The sequence below is a fragment of the Balaenoptera borealis genome (assembly GCF_965194805.1).
Source record: "Balaenoptera borealis genome assembly, chromosome: 7".
Lineage (NCBI taxonomy): Eukaryota > Metazoa > Chordata > Mammalia > Artiodactyla > Balaenopteridae > Balaenoptera > Balaenoptera borealis.
This window is the reverse complement of record NC_138864.1, coordinates 100,444,853-100,461,820: the sequence shown is the minus strand read 5'-3', so window position 1 is coordinate 100,461,820 and position 16,968 is coordinate 100,444,853. Positions and strand designations below refer to the sequence as shown.

Genomic DNA, 16,968 nt, shown 5'->3' with positions numbered 1-16,968 from the left:
TTTGAAACCATAAGAGTAACTCCAATTCTGTAGCTCTGATAGCAGTTGGCATTTGTTTTTCACGTTGACTATATAATACACTTAATTTAAAAGTGCAGGATGCACTCAGGAATGGACAGAAAATTGCTAAATATGCTCTACTCTTCAAGTATACATAAATAATTCTGATCTAATGATAAAGTCCATTGAATCAGAGTCTCCTGAGTCACACCCTTCTTGGATGTTGCCATGGGAATAGGTTAAGAACCTTTTTGGAAAACACCTACTCTTTTAGGCCACTATACTATTCCACGTACTAAAGCACTGATTTACTAAATACTATCTAGATACTAGGAAAGGGAATAATTGGTTGGTCCTTCCAATCTTTTCCTTTAGAGAATTATGTTCTTACAAATGCAGGGACATAAGATATATTTTTCCAAAGCAGGGTATTGAAGGACCATAAATGTATATGTTTTACATTCTGCTAAGTTTTGTAGGCATAAATCTGTAAAGACAATTGTCCTCTTACTGTTCTCAAAATCAGCTTAAAGTCGAAATGCTGATAAATAACTATACCAATAAATCTTAAGTAGTTCAATGGCATTGTAGCAGGCAGACTTTTGTATCGTTTTATTCCCAAAATTAACTTTAAACATTGCTATTCTTTGAACCAATAGTATATCCCTTAGGACAATGCTCCCCAAACTAGGTTACATGTCAGAATTACCTGTGTCTGTTTTTAACATATAAATTTCTGGGTCCCACTCCCAGCCTACTGAATGAGAAAAATATCGGTGGGGCTTTACTTTGTTTCTTCCCAGAACTCTGATGCGTGTGGACAAAGTGATTACATTCTCACCACATACTTTTGTGAAGTAAAAATTCATTACTGCCTTTAACAGATAAGAGAACTAGAACTCAGAGAACTTAACTTGCTTAAGGTCAAGTATACACAGCCTCATAGTCGTTCCGGTTAGAGCCACCAATTTCTGTTATATCATAGAATGGAATTAACCGGGGAAAAACATAATGTCCATACTCGAATTTACAACCCAAGACTGGTTACTTTTCCTTTCAATAAATGTTTACTAAATTAGTGGGAAAATTAAACACAATATGAAGCCCAAACGTAACTCTGCAAGAACAGATTATACTTAATCGTAGGACGTTGCCTGCCTAGACTAGCACCCTTTAATTTTTTCTAATTTTTGTCCATTTCTGGCCTTAAATGGTTAAAAAAAAAAAGTGGCCCCATGCTGGAAAAAGGCCACCTGTGCTTCAAAGGATGGCACAAAAAAGAGATCAGCAGAAATGGTGGGGGTCAAGTCAAAAGAGGATTGGAAAGCAGGTGGAATAAATGAGTAGAATAGGGAAAATGCATTTTATATTTATTTTCCTAGGACTAAAAATGTACTTTATAAATGTGTCAAATCTGCACCTGAGTACTTTTGTACTTAGTGGGAGTGCCTATTTTGTTTTTAATGTAATATTTTCAAATTTCAGGTTAGCAAACAGCAATGGTGAAAAGAAAGACAGGTGGGGGTAGGTCTCCAGATCATTCTGAATTGCTTCCACTTTCCCCAAGCTGTTCAACATGGGGAGATGAAGTTTAAATATGCCAATATAGCATCCCACTTTCTGCTGCTGTACGCATAGTAAAATAAGCATGGGGTGGATATGTGGAACTAAAGAAAAAAAATTTTTACGAGAATCAAATCTCTAGAAAATATTTTTGATAGTAAGTGCTTCAATTCAAACATAGCTTGTAGATTAAATGTGTGGCTACGGAAAATAAGCTGCAATAAAAAAGTGGCTTTTTTTTCTGTAGGTTAGATAATCAGGGACATGTTAGATGATAGTCATAGAACTTTTTTTATCTCAGGTATTCAATGCACATGCTCTCACAGTGAAAACTACAAAATCCAATGAAGAACCAAAAATCAATTTCCCATACTTGTGAAATTGCTACCTTTTCTTGAGGCTGATCCAGGAAAAATACCTTACTATACAAAGTAAAAGAATACCCAGAAAGAGGCATGGATATTTTCAAAGCTGAGGAAATGTGGGGAAAGGGAGCCAAATCAGTATTTACACTGACAAATTCTGGTGACACCATCTAGTTATCTTGTGCTACGGGCCCAGCAGCTCCCTTTGCTGCCAGATTCTATTGCCTTCAGGCTCTCTTCGCACTTTCTTGGTATTTGGAAGCTGCAAAGTCATCCTCCTTTTTCTTGTAAAACTGACTCGAGGACATCAAGGGAGAGAAGAGCCATATTCCTTGTTTTGCAACTGGAGAAAACTGAAAATTGGAATTGAAGTTGAAATGCACAGATAATCCAAGCTGTGCCTATACACAGTCAGTAGCAGCACCAAGGAGACAGAAGAACGTGGGAATTTCAGACAATAGTGTTGTGTTATCAGGGCGGATGCTTTGCAGGATTCCAGGAGCACAGCTCATGTGGAACAAAGGCGGTGGTTATACAGTCAAGCACCTGGTTCAGCGATGGACTAAAGTAATTTACGGGATGAGAGGAAGACTAAATGTTTTACGTCTTTACTTAATACCAACAGCAGCTATTCTGATCAATGGTTTTCTGACAATATCATTTATGGATGTTCCAGAACTTTAGATTGGTCCTTCTTAATAGAACCAACCCCAGTGAGGTTTGTAAACTTGGTTTCCAGCTGCTTTGATATTCCAGAGCATTCAGCTTCCCTTTTGTTTTTCTTATTTGTTTCCAAAAGCTCTAGGGACCAGCAAATGGCATTCCTGAAGACCTGTGCTAATGACCTCTGCACATTTTTAAGAACTTTCTTTTCATCAAAGTGGATCTCTTGGGGCTTTCTTCCCTGGGAGTTTTGTTAGCTAAGCAGCTTATAACTTTACCGCCAACATGGTAAAAGGTAGTGAAGGGTAATCATGGCTAAATGTCCCCCAGCCTCTTTCACTGACCAGCATAAACCAGCACTTTAAAGAGCAAGGGGGGACCTAACAGAAGAGCAAGTGCTACAAGGATGTCAAGATGGCTGAAAGTGAAATGACAAATGAAAATTATTGTGGCACCGGGATCTGACTTTTTCTCCCGAAGGAAACCATCAGGGAGATCAGCAGTGGATTCAAATTGCATTTCCTCCCCTCCCTTTTGATAAAAAGAAAAACAGATACACTCTGTTGTCGTAAAGAGAAAAATCTGATTGGCTCATGGAGAATGACTGCTATACATCCTGGTAGCTCTAATAATGATAGATTAGTGCAGGATAAGGGGCCAAAGAGGAAGTGGGCAACACGGAGGTGAAGAGGACGAGCACAGAAGTGAGAGTTGGAACACAGGGGTTCAAATCCTGCCCTTCCAGCACTCCAGGTTTAAGATACACGGTGAGTCACTGCACCTCTCCAAGCCTCAGTTTCCTCTTCTGGAATTGGGGAAGGAATGAATATTTCTTTTTTTTTTTTTTTAATAAGTGCCTTGCCTTTTTTTTAATACATTATTTAATTTTTATTTATTTATTTATTTATTTTTGGCTGTGTTGGGTCTTCGTTTCTGTGCGAGGGCTTTCTCTAGTTGTGGCAAGCGGGGGCCACTCTTCATCGTGGTGCGCGGGCCTCTCACTATCTCGGCCTCTCTTGTTGCGGAGCACAGGCTCCAGACGCACAGGCTCAGTAATTGTGGCTCACGGGCCTAGTTGCTCTGCGGCACGTGGGATCTTCCCAGACCAGGGCTCGAACCCGTGTCCCCTGCATTGGCAGGCAGATTCTCAACCACTGCGCCACCAAGGAAGCCCAAGGAATGAATATTTCTTCATCTTAGGGCACTCAGGGGCCTTCAGTGAGGATTAAATGAGGCCACGAATACAGAATACAACATGTCACATGGTTAGTTACTCAAGAAATGTCAGCTGCTACTGTTATTGCCCTTTTTGACCCTCATCACCTACTCAACTTTTTTTTCAAATAACTTGTTTAAAAACTTGTCTCTTATTTTTCACTTCAAATGACAGAAATAAAAAGTACTTGACTAGTAATGGCGTGTGAGATAAATATCTATACTTCTTTTGCATTTAGAACCAACCTGTGAATCACACTTAAGCTGGCTTCTCGAAACAATTTCCAGCACATTCTACTTGCAGTCAGATGGAGTGGCAATTTTCTTAAAATATGGAGCAGTTTGGTGCTGGGCAGAACATGTATTTGGGCTCATAAACATAAACATGTTTTACGTAGCATTTAAAGATGAACTATGCAGCTCCAAAATGCTACAAAAATATAAACAAAATAATTTCAGGAATAAAGAAATGTAGCTAAAAGAAAATGGGGAGGAAGCAGAAAAGGAGCCAAGTTTTCTATGATGCAAGAAAGCTGATCATGGGTAAAACTTGGTTCTTGTGAATTTTTTTAGAGGAAGATAGTAGCACATTTCAGGAAATATTTAATATTAGAAGGCAAGCAACTTCGGTAATTACTCCGGACTCTGACCTTTTTCTAGTAGCCCCAGCCCAGGGTCGGCACCGAGCCTTTCTTCAGTGATGACAACCGCGTAGTGATGCTGAGTGAGAATGCGCTGGTGGAGCTGAAGCTCCCTTTTGCTGGAGGAAGGAGGCCTGTAGAGAACGGCCTTTCTGCCATGGCTGCCGAAGTGGGTCTCAACTGACTCTTCGATCTACAGAAAGAAAGAAGGCATAAAAATTCAAGGAGAAAAAGGAGCACGTTTCCCTTGAAGGAGATCATTAATGCAAATCAGGGGCCGTTCAGAAAGTTGTCTTTTAAGTTTTCCTCTGGAAATGAATGACAGATCCTCTGAAAGGCTGACCAGGACAAAGGCAACCTCATCTGCGAGAACTGAAGGTGAACTGTATTTTTCTCATTATTCCAGAAGGATGAAAATTGCAGGCCATTAAAATATAGAGTTCCTGGAGGAATACCGTGGCATGGAAATACCGAGCTCAACTCTGGCTGAAAAATAGAAACTAATAGCAACGCTTTTCATCTGCATTGTGCTTTTCTGTAGCAGTTCCAACTGCCTTATCTTTTAACAGTTCAAAATTTTAGGTAAACACATTAGAGGAAATAGACTCAGGGAGGATGGATTTTGCACCGGAAGGACAGGGGAGTACAGCTGAGAAGCAATCCCAGAGCTCTCTGGAGATGCACAACGCTGCTGCTTCTCTCTATCAGGACGCAGCAAAATTTGAATGCATCTCCGTGAGGCAGGATGGAACTTCATGTGAGAAGGGGCGGGTATCACTTAAGTATCATAATTTTAGGTTCTTCCTTCAGTGGTTTATTGCTCCTCCAAAGACATATTCTTTCTCACGCTGATGTTTGAAATACCGTTAACAAGAGGGAAGTTTGGGGACTTCCCTGGTGGCACAGTGATTAAGAATCTGCCTGCCAATGCAGGGGACACAGGTTCGAGCCCTGGTCTGGGAAGATCCCACATGCCGCGGAGCAACTAAGCCCACAAGCCACAACTCCTAAGCCCGCGCGCCTAGAGCCCGTGCTCCACAACAAGAGAAGCCACCGCAGTGAGAAGCATGCGCACCACAACGAAGAGTGGCCCTCACTTGCCGCAACTAGAGAAAGCCCGCGTGCAGCAACAAAGACCCAACGCAGCCAAAAATAAATAAATAAATTTATAAAAAAAAAAAAAAAGAGGGAAGTTTTGAATTGGCAAGTAGAAAGAATACTGACATTGAAATTCATTATACGATTTAATGGCAGATACTATGTGTTTTCCTGAAAATTTGTGACTAAACCTTGATTAAGTAGACATTTTTTACTACGGGAAGGAGTGATGAAAGTGGATGGGGGTTAGAGAAAAAAAAAAAAGGGGGAGATGCCAAAGAAGAGGAAACAAAGGGGTTGGAGAAGGCAGATGAGGGGGAAGAGGTAAAAAATGAAATTGGGAAACCACATTACTTTTAGTGGCAGCTCTGAATCAAATTGTCCATTTCATGGATCTAAGACACATTTTGTACCCTGTCTTTTCACTCCTTAAATTTCTTCATTATTTCCCATTACTGACCGAATCAATTCCACATCTTTATCAAGGAATGTAGGCCATTTGAACTTAGACCCATCTTCCTTCTCTGGTCACGTTGTACTCTTAGTCATTTCCATTCCTGATCCCATCCGGCTCCTTCATACAGACTCCACTGTGCCTTCAACCCACAATTCCTTCCTCTCTCTCCATTCTTCTGTTTAGCAAACTCCAAATCAAACAGTACCTCTTTGGAAAATTTTCATTGAAATACATCCTTCCATCAGCACTTATGAAATTGTGTCTCTCCCTGATGTGAGTTCCCTAACAGGCAGCCTGCATTGTCCCTGTGTCTCTAGTACACATCGTACATACTTAATAAATGAAGATATCTAGTAAATTAATGGACCGCAATGCTCTATCAAGATCTGATCTTTGAATATACATATGGAAAGAAGAAACAGCTTTAGCTTGTAAACGCTTTGAGGGCAGGAACCATATCCTATTTTCATTGCATACAAATGATGGCTATCTGAAAATTAATAGACAAAGCATGCTGTAGTGCAGAAGGACACAAACTCTGCAGACAGGCTGCCGGCTTCAAATCCCCTGGTTCCACCAGCACTAATCATGTGATCTTGGACAGTACCTTCTTCCTAAGTCTGCTGTGAGGATTAAAGACTTAATATTTGTAAAGTGCTTAGAACTGTGCCTGGCATAAAGGAAGTCCTATATATGTGTTTTTAAAATAATCATATGTCAAAAAGAGCAAAGAGTCAGGAACACTGTTTCTGTATCTGAGCTTTGCCTGACACATGCTAACATAGGCTCTTAATACATGTGTGATGAATACAAAGGAAAGAAAGAGAACACCAGCTATCACACCTTCTGTGCATGGTACTTTGGGAAAACATGATCAGATATTTTCCCTTGTTAAAGGATATTGCGTTTTATTGATAACGAAACTATTTAAACTTAAGAATTTAACTGCAAACTGGGACATAACTCCCCAGCAAATGTTGTAATTGTTCGTAGTGATAAACAATTAAGAAGGAGTATTTGAAACCAACTACTGGACTCAGGAGTTAGAGGGAAACAGTAGCCCATAGGAGGCCAAAATAAACAAACATGCGTCTAGGTGAAAGGCGAAGACAGATACTTCCAAATACATCACTGTCACTCAAGCAAAATACAATGTCCAAAATTCCCTTCTCACATTATTTTCTTTCACAATCACAGGATGCCCCTCTCGATTACAGCTGGCTCGGGTACAGCAGTGATTTCACATGAGGAGAGTGTATTTCCAAACTTTAAGTTCTTATTATTTTGAAAGATATAATCCCTCTTTCCCACCCCCACCCACCAAACCATGATCAGTTTAAGTAAGAGCAGCAAAGTTCTTGCCGGCATATCTTATAGAGAGCATATTTTAAATAAAGTGTTAATTATTGGCCATATTTTATCATAACCTTTATAACACACTGAAATTTTAACTCACGTCTCAGACTACAGAGAATAAATAGGAAATGAGTTTGTCTGTCAAATTATGTTGTATTATCCTGTAATACAAACTGCCCCTGCTGTAATATTTATAACACCCTGTATCAGCAGAATGGCCCAATACCAAGGGGCGAGAACGGTTTTAGCTGGTCCAACAACAGGGGCACGCACTGCGTATGTGAAATACAATTATGTCAACCGCACCAGCAAATGCGGGATTATCAAATGCCCACAGCCGCACTTTTGGAAATGAGAGCTCCTGATGACTCCTACAAGTCTGAGGGTATATATATATATTTTTTAATTAATTAATTAATTTATGGCTGTGTTGGGTCTTCGTTTCTGTGCGAGGGCTTTCTCTAGTTGTGGCGAGGGGGGAACCACTCTTCATCGCGGTGCGCGGGCCTCTCACTGTCGCGGCCTCTCTTGCTGCGGAGCACAGGCTCAGTAGTTGTGGCTCACGGGCCTAGTTGCTCCGCGGCATGTGGGATCTTCCCAGACCAGGGCTCGAACCCGTGTCCCCTGCATTGGCAGGCAGATTCGCAACCACTGCGCCACCAGGGAAGCCCCTGAGGGTATGTTTTTAGTGGAAGAATACATTTAACCTGGCTATCACTACAACAACTGAACTTGAGACTTGCGGGTCTGCTGCAGAGAATTTAGAAAAGAATGCGTGTTACTGGATGTTGACACTGGACCTCGAGTCACTTCCCTCTCTCCCTTCTTCCTGAGAGATCTGCAGAATAGCCCCTCAGAAATCACTTCGCTGGACTACACGAAAGTTGCTTTATAACCGAACACATTATTTTTATTGGAAGGACTTCAAAACCTGAAGCCTCTATGCCGCCTTAGGATAGAGTGTTGTAATAACCTAGTTGGAGGGTTAGATGCAGCCATGTAAGGAATCAAAAATCTAGATTTGGATTCTGGCTCTGCCACTCGCGTGCTTCATCCACTGGGGAGAGTGATGTAATCTCCCCACATCAGAGTTTTCTCATATGTATAGTTGAAGTAGCGAATCCTACTTCATGAGATTTTATGGTGAAATTAAATCAGTTTTCTATATGAAAGTGTCCAACACAGCATCCCACCAATAAACGATGTCAAATATACACAAGTAAAATTGAATAAAAATCTATATCCCATTGTAACTCTGCTTTTATATTAGAAATTCTGTAAGTTTTTCAATTAATATAGTTTGGTCTCTGTCATAAAAAGCCTTTCTACAGTAAACTATATGCTTCTATATACCCTGATACATATTTTTCTCTGTCAGGCTTATCATCTTTTAAGGCAAAAATATGATTTCTTTATTATGTTTATTGTCTGTTTCCCCACACCATAAAAGAAGGTAAATGAAAGCATATATTTTTGTCTGTTTTGTTCACTTTTGTTTCCCCAGCCTAAGAATAGTCCTTGGCACATAACGGGCACAAAATAAATATTCTTTGAATGAATGAATACAAACATCTTTTTTTTCAATATGTAAAAGCCTTTTTTATAAATACTACCATGGAAGATTGGGATAGAAAGTGGTGAAAATTTGTATTAAGAAATTTGTTTCAAATGTAAAATCGATAGCTAGTGGGAAGCAGCCACATAGCACAGGGAGATGAGCTCGGTGCTTTGTGACCACCTAGAGGGGTGGGATAGGGAGGGTGGGAGGGAGACGCAAGAGGGAGGAGATATGTGGATATATGTATATGTATGGCTGATTCACTTTGTTATAAAGCAGAAACTAACACAACATTGTAGAGCAATTATACTCCAATAAAGATGTTAAAAAAAAATAAAAATAAAAATAAAACAATTTGTTTCAGTAGAATAGTGGCAAGAATGACAAAATAGAGTTAAGTACTTGAGCAAAGTAATGAATTTACAGTAAAAAAAAAATTCAATAAAGAGCTATATTATAAAGGCAGTATATTTCTCAGTTACTATTAACAAGTCTTTACCAAGACTTACCACAAAAGCAAGAAATACAGCTCTTGAAAATATAGTAGAGATGAGAAATAAAACTTGTTTTTTTTCCATACGACAGAAAGATTTTTTCTGGATTTATTAAAGTAGCTACGTATTTATGACGCTTTTTGATGCTCAAATACAAATCACATAGTAGACCTCGTATGTGTGTCATATACAACTAAAAGTCAAGTTGCCATGCTGTCTAGATTTTTGGCATTTTAGAAATATTATAGAGTCTATCATAGTGAATTACGTTTAATTTTTCCACTACGAGAATAGAGAATTTTTTTCCATTGGCAAGATGTACACTTATTTTAGAGAATTCAAGGAATAAAATGGATGGGGTTTTCCAGGATGCATATCCTATACATTTTCTACTTAAACACTATTTATAATTGTAGGACAGTTTAGGAACTGCAGGTTCCCTGGATATGCAAACAGAGCCTCGGAGAATGTTCCCTACTTAAATGAACATTTAGTGACCCTCGCCCTCCATCTCACAGCTGACTCAGCTGAACCTTGAGCCCGTCATGGAACGATCACACATTTCTCAGAACTACTCCATGACAACTGAGCGCCCTCTGAATGTACCCCCAAACTGTACTTTGGGGCTATCCCAACACCCAACACCCAATGTAAGGCAAATTTACCCATCTGTGGCTCTATGTAAGTTCTAAACAAAAGCAATAAAGTTTCAATATTAAAGAGTATCCACAATATAGCTTTGATGAAATGGCACCCATTTAAATAGCTATTGCCAAAACTCATCTTCACCTATTCCTCAATCTAATTTTCCCTTTGACACTCTTCACAATTTGTAGTTACAGATTGCTTGTTTACTGTCTGCCCTTCCTACAAGTCTGTATGTTTCATGAGGGCCTAGACTTGTCTGCTTTGGTCATTGTTGTACACACAGCCTACTGCCAGTTTCTAAATAAGAGTGAATGGGAGGATGAATGAGCAAATGAATAAACGCTAAATGCAAACTATGAGTTCATTACTTGTAAATATATGCATGCCCTTTCATTATTTTACTCGCCGTCAGGTAAAAAAACCCACTAGAAAGTCTCAGTGGAGGCTTCGACATCCGCATCTCAAGCCATAAGATATCCACGACCTCTTCATCCCTAATGACTCTCTCCTCCACTTCACTTCAACCACCCACTCCAATGGCCAAATCTTGCTTGATCTTTGTGTTCCCCCAGACAGTCCCATCTCTGAAATTATAAAATGAGATACTCCATTCTCCGATCACATTCATTTATTTCCAGATCTTCTCATTTATTCCTAATATATCAGTTCTTCAACCACTGGTCTTTCCCCTTAATGCGAACTTTCTACTAGCCTCCTTTCACCTTCCTTCTCCGCATCTCAGATTCCAGGATCCAACACTCTCTACCCAGTACATTAAATTCCCTTGCTCCATTGTACGTGCATCACAGTCATATGGCAAAAACTCAAGCATGGACGAGCTGGAGACACAGCATTAAATAAGACAGGCAAGTCTCTGCCCTCACAGAGCTGACAGCACATCAAGGAAAGCAGACATAAACATCTAGTTATAATACATGACGACATGCCAGGTAAACCGGGAGAAAGAGGATGCTGTGAAAACTCTGATCTGAGAGAGCCGAGGAAGATCTCCGCAACCCGCCTGACCTGCTCCTGGGCTGGGGTGGCTGAGAGCTGCTGAAGAAAAGGGCTCAGTTGGACAGATCCTGGTTGGCAAAGCCAGTTCAGTCCTCACACTTCCCAGACCATCCAACTATGCTTCCTGGGTCAATTCTCTCTCACATTCTCCAAAGTGACAAACTTTCCCACTCTCCAGCCACCTCCTTATTTCTACAGATAACATCCTCCTCCTGACAGAGGAAAGTAGCCCTCTTAGAAGGAAACACACTGAGTTACACTACGTCTGTTTGGGCAAACCTACAGCCTATCAGCACAACCAGCATTTCCTCTTTTCTTCTGATTTCCAGAGAAGAAACCTGTCCACTTCTCATCGATGGTCAATCACTCTGCTTATTCTCCAGACTCCCCCTCCCTCCATGCAACAAACCTCCTCCCAAGTTCCACCCTCAGATCCCTGAGAACTTTCTCCTTCTTTTAGCTCCTTCTCCTGGATCCTTACTATCTCCTCCCCCTTCTCTCCCACTGGCTCTTTCTCAACATTTATTAATTTACCTATTTAATATTTTTGAACACTTTCTATGTGTCAGGCATGGTTCTAATGTCTGAGAAATACAATAGTGAAGAACCTGGATAAAGTTCTAGCTCTCACTGAGCTTACTTTTTAGTGGGAGGAGCAATAGACAATTAATGGAATCATGAAAGATAAGTTCCTGCAGAGATAAGATATCTGGTCAGGGCAAAGTGTCAAAGATGACCCAGATGGTCATGCTGCTGTTGCTTGCATGTGTTATGAATGTTGTGTATGAAAGACAATGAGAGAAGAAAGATAATTCTTGGACAGAGAGAAAAGATAAGAAGAGGTATTAAAACAGAAGTCCTTGAAGGTCAGCAGCAGAGGTACTTTTTATTGTGAGTGGTAAATACGGTCAGGTAGGCAACAAGAAATAACTGGCAATGAAGATAAAAGTGGAGGTAATGCAACATGACTTATTATCTTGTTAAGTAGCTGGTAGGAAACCAAAACCTAGTTAGCAGTAGAGAATTTAAAAGTCAGGTCATGGAAGCAACCTAAATGCCCATTGACAGATGAATGGATAAAGAAGATGTGATACATATATAAAATGGAATATAACTCAGCCATAAAAAGGAACAAAATTGGGTCATTTGTAGAGACGTGGATGGACCTAGAGACTGTCATACAGAGTGAAGTAAGTCAGAAAGACGAAAACAAATATCATATATTAACGCATATATCTGGAATCTAGAAAAATGGTACAGATGAACCAGTTTGCAAGGCAGAAATAGAGACACAGATGTAGAGAACAAACATATGGACACCAAGAGGGGAAAGCAGGGGGGGTGGGGGGGTGGGGGGATGAACTGGGAGACTGGGATTGACATGTATACATTAATATGTATAAAATAGATAACTAATAAGAACCTGCTGTATATAAAATAAATAAATAAAATTAAATTTAAAAAAATAAATAAAATGAAGCTATAATTGCAAAAAAAAAAAAAAGTTGGTCACTTTATGCTGGTCTTTCTACCTAGGTACAACTTTGATGAACTTTGATGCCGTTTACAAAAAAACCATAGCAGGGAAGAGGTGGATGAGGAAAACTAGACTTACTAAGATAAAGTGAGGATGTTTTCTTGTTTTCTTGGTTTTCTGGATGGATGGGTACCATGATAGAATTTCAGAAGACCAGACTTCTACTACCTAAATCACAGGATTTCCTAAGAACTATATGTCATGGTTCCCACAATGCAGAAAATAAGTTGTGTTGTTTTTTTGTTTTTTTTTTTAATGGAAGCATTCAGTGACCTGGGTGACCATGCCACAAGAGGGAGACCTGAGATCTGTCTTAAGGAGGCATCTAATGGCATTGGGGGAACACTGAGAGGCAGAGCACTTTGAGGAGAGGTCAGTGAGTAAACCACACTGTGCAGCCAGGTTGGGTGTAGAAGTGAGACAGAAAGGGGGCAGGGTACAACCCTTAAAAATATGACAGCCATTGAGGATACGACATAAAGTAGTTAGAACCAACTAGGTCCAAGATGGCGGACAAGTCGACTTCCCTTGAGCCTCCATAGACGCTCATTGTAATACATCAGCTAAATGACACACCCACAGGCACCATGACAGTTCCGAGACCAACCATAAAAGGTCAAAAAGTGGGCTGTGGCCCAATTCCTGGCAGTTTCCACCCCTTCCCCAAAATACTGTAGTTGAAATAATCCTCCCACTCATTCGCCTATGAAATTACCCACCCCTATAAAAACCGACAACCCCATACCCTGGGGCCTCTTGCCTTCCAAAATGGCCCACACTCTGTCTATGGAGTGCGTATCTCCCTGAATAAACCTTCATTCACTTTACTCTGGCTCGCTCTTGAATCTTTTCCTGCGCGAAGCCAAGAACCCACACTTGGCTGCCGTCCCAGGGACTCGCCTGAGTCCTGGGATGTGATGATCCTCTAGAGCCCCACCTTCCTTCCTGCAACAGAAGGAGAGGCAGCGATAGGACAGTCGCACCTCACAGCGTGAGGGAGAGGTCAGGTACAGAGGATGAAAACATTCCAGAGGTGGGGCGAAAAGTCCCAAAGAAAGGATGTGCTGTGAAGATCTTAAGTAAACAGAGAGAGAGTCTGCAAGCCTGACACATGAGAAGAAGAGAGGGGGGCACAAAAGAGGAAAACAGAAGAGAACAGCAGGACAGAGCCTGACCCAGCCATCCTAAGCTAGAAAATATTTAATGAGAAAAAAACATCAAATTGCCTTAGTCCACTGGGAACATTTGAAACACTGAGACTTAAGAGATATGGTATGATTTTTCCTCATCAGAAGAGACTTCCCACTCCACCTATAAAGTACGAAGCACATAACCTGATGGTAAACCATGAGAATGCCTCGGCCATCTCTGTCTAATGCCGTTCTCTGCCCTCCCAACTCAGAACCACACTGCGCCTTTCTAAGAGGGATGCGCAGTATAGAGCCTGTGTAGCCGGAGGAAGGAGAAGAGGAGCGCCTGGAGAAGTGCAACTTTCAAGACAAGAAAAAAAAAAAAAAGAAAAAAAGGCCACTTCTCAGCTCTTTAAACCCCAGCCAATGCACAGACAGGCTGGGCGTAGCTTCAATTGTGTGCTGCTCATTCCTTCCCCAGGCTGACCACAGAGCAGGCATCTTGGAGAGAGAAACTGAAAACAAACCAAGAACACAAGAACAGGGGTTGCTCCTGGAGTCCCTATCTGGGGTCTGCTGTTGTGATTGCTTGCCTCCCCACGCCTGCAGTTGCTGACTGCCTATCTTACCCCCCCTGAAGTGCTCATCCATTTCAACCAACACGGAGGAACTTAGATTCCCTCTCTGCTTCTCCCAAATTTTTGTTCCTCTTTTCTAGCTGTTTTGAAAGTCATAGTAAGCATCTTTTTCAGCTTCCTCTGGAGGCTGTTCCTCCAACGAATTCAAGACTCCTTTCCTTGAGGTGCCACCCACGATGCACAGCTGTGGGCCATCAGTTTACTATTTGCCATAACTTTACAGACATAACAAAACTCAGCTGAGATTACAAAAACACAGGACTAGCTGGGAGATGGTGGTCATGATAGTGTCCTTCGAGACATCTTTAAGAATTAGATAAAGCTTTAAATGAGATCAGAAGAGAATGTAAATTACTTTTTCTTCTGGCACAGTTGATTTTACTTTCTATTTTGGATCAAATAAAAACCACTCTAAGTGTCCCTCTTTTGCCTCTTCTCCTTCCTTCTGCTTTCCTCTTTCTCTGCGATTCTTTCCCATTCTCAGTCTTCTATTAATCCGACACTTAATCACATAGAGGTTCAGAGGAGGAAGACGTTATTTGCTTTCCATCCTCAAACCCTGGTAGCGTTTGCTGGCCTTAGAGTAACAGCTCCCCAGCCCCCTGAATCTTATCACAGTGTCAGCAGTAGTTAAAGGACATCCGTAAAAATATAACAAAATATAAAATCAACAATTCCCAATTATGAAATACCAAGCAGAGGACAAGGAGAGACCTTGTTCTTTTGAAAAATGTTAAAATAATAGCAAGTCTCTGTCCCCCATGCCAAAACAAGGAGTTAATTCAGCAATTCAGTCTTAAAATAGAAGTCCATACAAAGGCAACGTAACAGAAAGCAAAGCACACTGGGGTCATTACAACAATATCAATACCTAAGCAGCATACAATCTACCAAACAGTTTAATGGATGCCAGAGACCCTGAATCGAAGTCAGAGGCTTTGCCAGCAACACCGCAAGGACTTCTGAATCCTGAGTTTCCATTCTCCGTCCCACCCGACTCCCCCATTCATTGTCTGCTGACACCACTTAAGCTCCACTAGGTGTACTTCCCTTTCCTCAACTGCAAATGAACATCAACCTCCCAACCTACTTTTCTCGCTGTTGTAAGGATCGAAGGAGACTCAAACAGCGAAATAAAAGCTTTAGAAAGTGTACAACCCCTCATAAATGTAAGGTGCATTTACATATCTCTTAAAAAGTGATCACATTGGCGCTTCCCTGGCGGTCCAGCGGTTAAGACTCCGTGCTTTCACTGCAAGGGGCGTGGGTTTGATCACTGGTTGGGGAGCTAAGATCCCGTGGCCAAAAAAAAGCAATGGTATAAATATCACTTAAAAATAGCATAAAAGTGATCTTGACAAATTAAAATATTTTAAATTGTTAAAAGATAAACTGAGGCATATTTAAAATTTTAAGAGTTTATTTGAGCAAAAACCCATTCCAGTTGGGCAGCACCAAACCTGAAGTGATTAGGAACATTCCGCCAACGGGAGCTGGGGAAAGACTTATATAGAGACAGTGTGGAAGCAGAGAAAGGAAATTATTGATGAGCTGTGGCCTAAAGCCTAGTTGGCTGTTTGTGACTGGTCGTCCTTGGCATTTTGATTTCGGAACCCTGAGCCATTCACAGAATTAGATTTTGGTTTGCCTACAGAGGCCCACACAGCCTCACAGCCACCTCGGTCTAATGGGCTCCTTGTTTAATTAATTTAACAAAATTAAAACCCTAAAAACGTCAATCAAATGATTTCATAAGGGTTCTGTCACAAGTAGAATATTAAAGGGCTGTGTTTATACATTAGGGGCATTAAAGCATTTAAAAATAATCAATGGATCACCATTTCTACTATTCTTCTCTGCTAAAATTCCAGTGTCAGAGCAAACATATCATTGTGAAAATAAAATATGGCCACTGATACCATAGACACAATGGACACACTTTTTAGATTTGGGTGCCAGATAAAAATTAGGCAGTATGTTCATGGCACAACTAAATATGATGTAATTTTATACCTTGTTATCATGTCCTATAAATAAATTCACAACCAGGATACAAAAAGCCCTTAGCAAGATTACATTCCCTCTTTGGGGCTTAGAAATACGGTCACCATTGTTTGGTCTTAGGACCTTCCCTAGGACTTACCTATTAACTTCCTGAACTCACTTTCACTCTCCACTTTAATCCTATTCCCTTCTCTGCACCGTCCCTACTACAAGGCTTGCTGCACGTCCTCCCATCACCCATCCTGCCCAGTTTATGCCCTCGACTCTCCTCCTAGCCATGCAGTGCTCTCTGCGCTTCACCACTGCACACGCTAAGACCCCAGGCGTCTGCATCAGGCCATCGTGAAGAAACTTGCGGCGGCCAGCCAAGAATCTCTTTCAGCACCATGGCAAATATGCCCTCCCCTGGATAGAGAGTCCAGCCTAAATGAAACACCTGCTGGATGCAAGGATAGAATCCAGGCACTGAGGTGGCGATTAAGATTCTCCATCCACTGTCGATCCAGTCACCACATTCATACTCCCAGGAGAGGTTCCTAAGGCCACTTCAAGTGTCTCATATTGTCAATCCAGGCAGATAGCAT

At 41.0% G+C, this 16,968-nt stretch overlaps 1 protein-coding gene across 10 annotated transcripts in view; it reads right to left on the bottom strand.

The window, feature by feature from the left end:
• The window catches only part of CPED1 (cadherin like and PC-esterase domain containing 1), a 303,529-nt gene that overhangs the window by 267,349 nt on the left and 19,212 nt on the right, over positions 1 to 16,968 (bottom strand). For all 10 annotated transcript variants that reach the window (XM_082400010.1, XM_082400009.1, XM_082400002.1 and 7 more), the window contains one exon: positions 4,457 to 4,640. In XM_082400010.1, the coding sequence (XP_082256136.1) occupies positions 4,457 to 4,640 (184 nt within the window). The remainder of the gene's footprint in view (positions 1 to 4,456; positions 4,641 to 16,968) is intronic.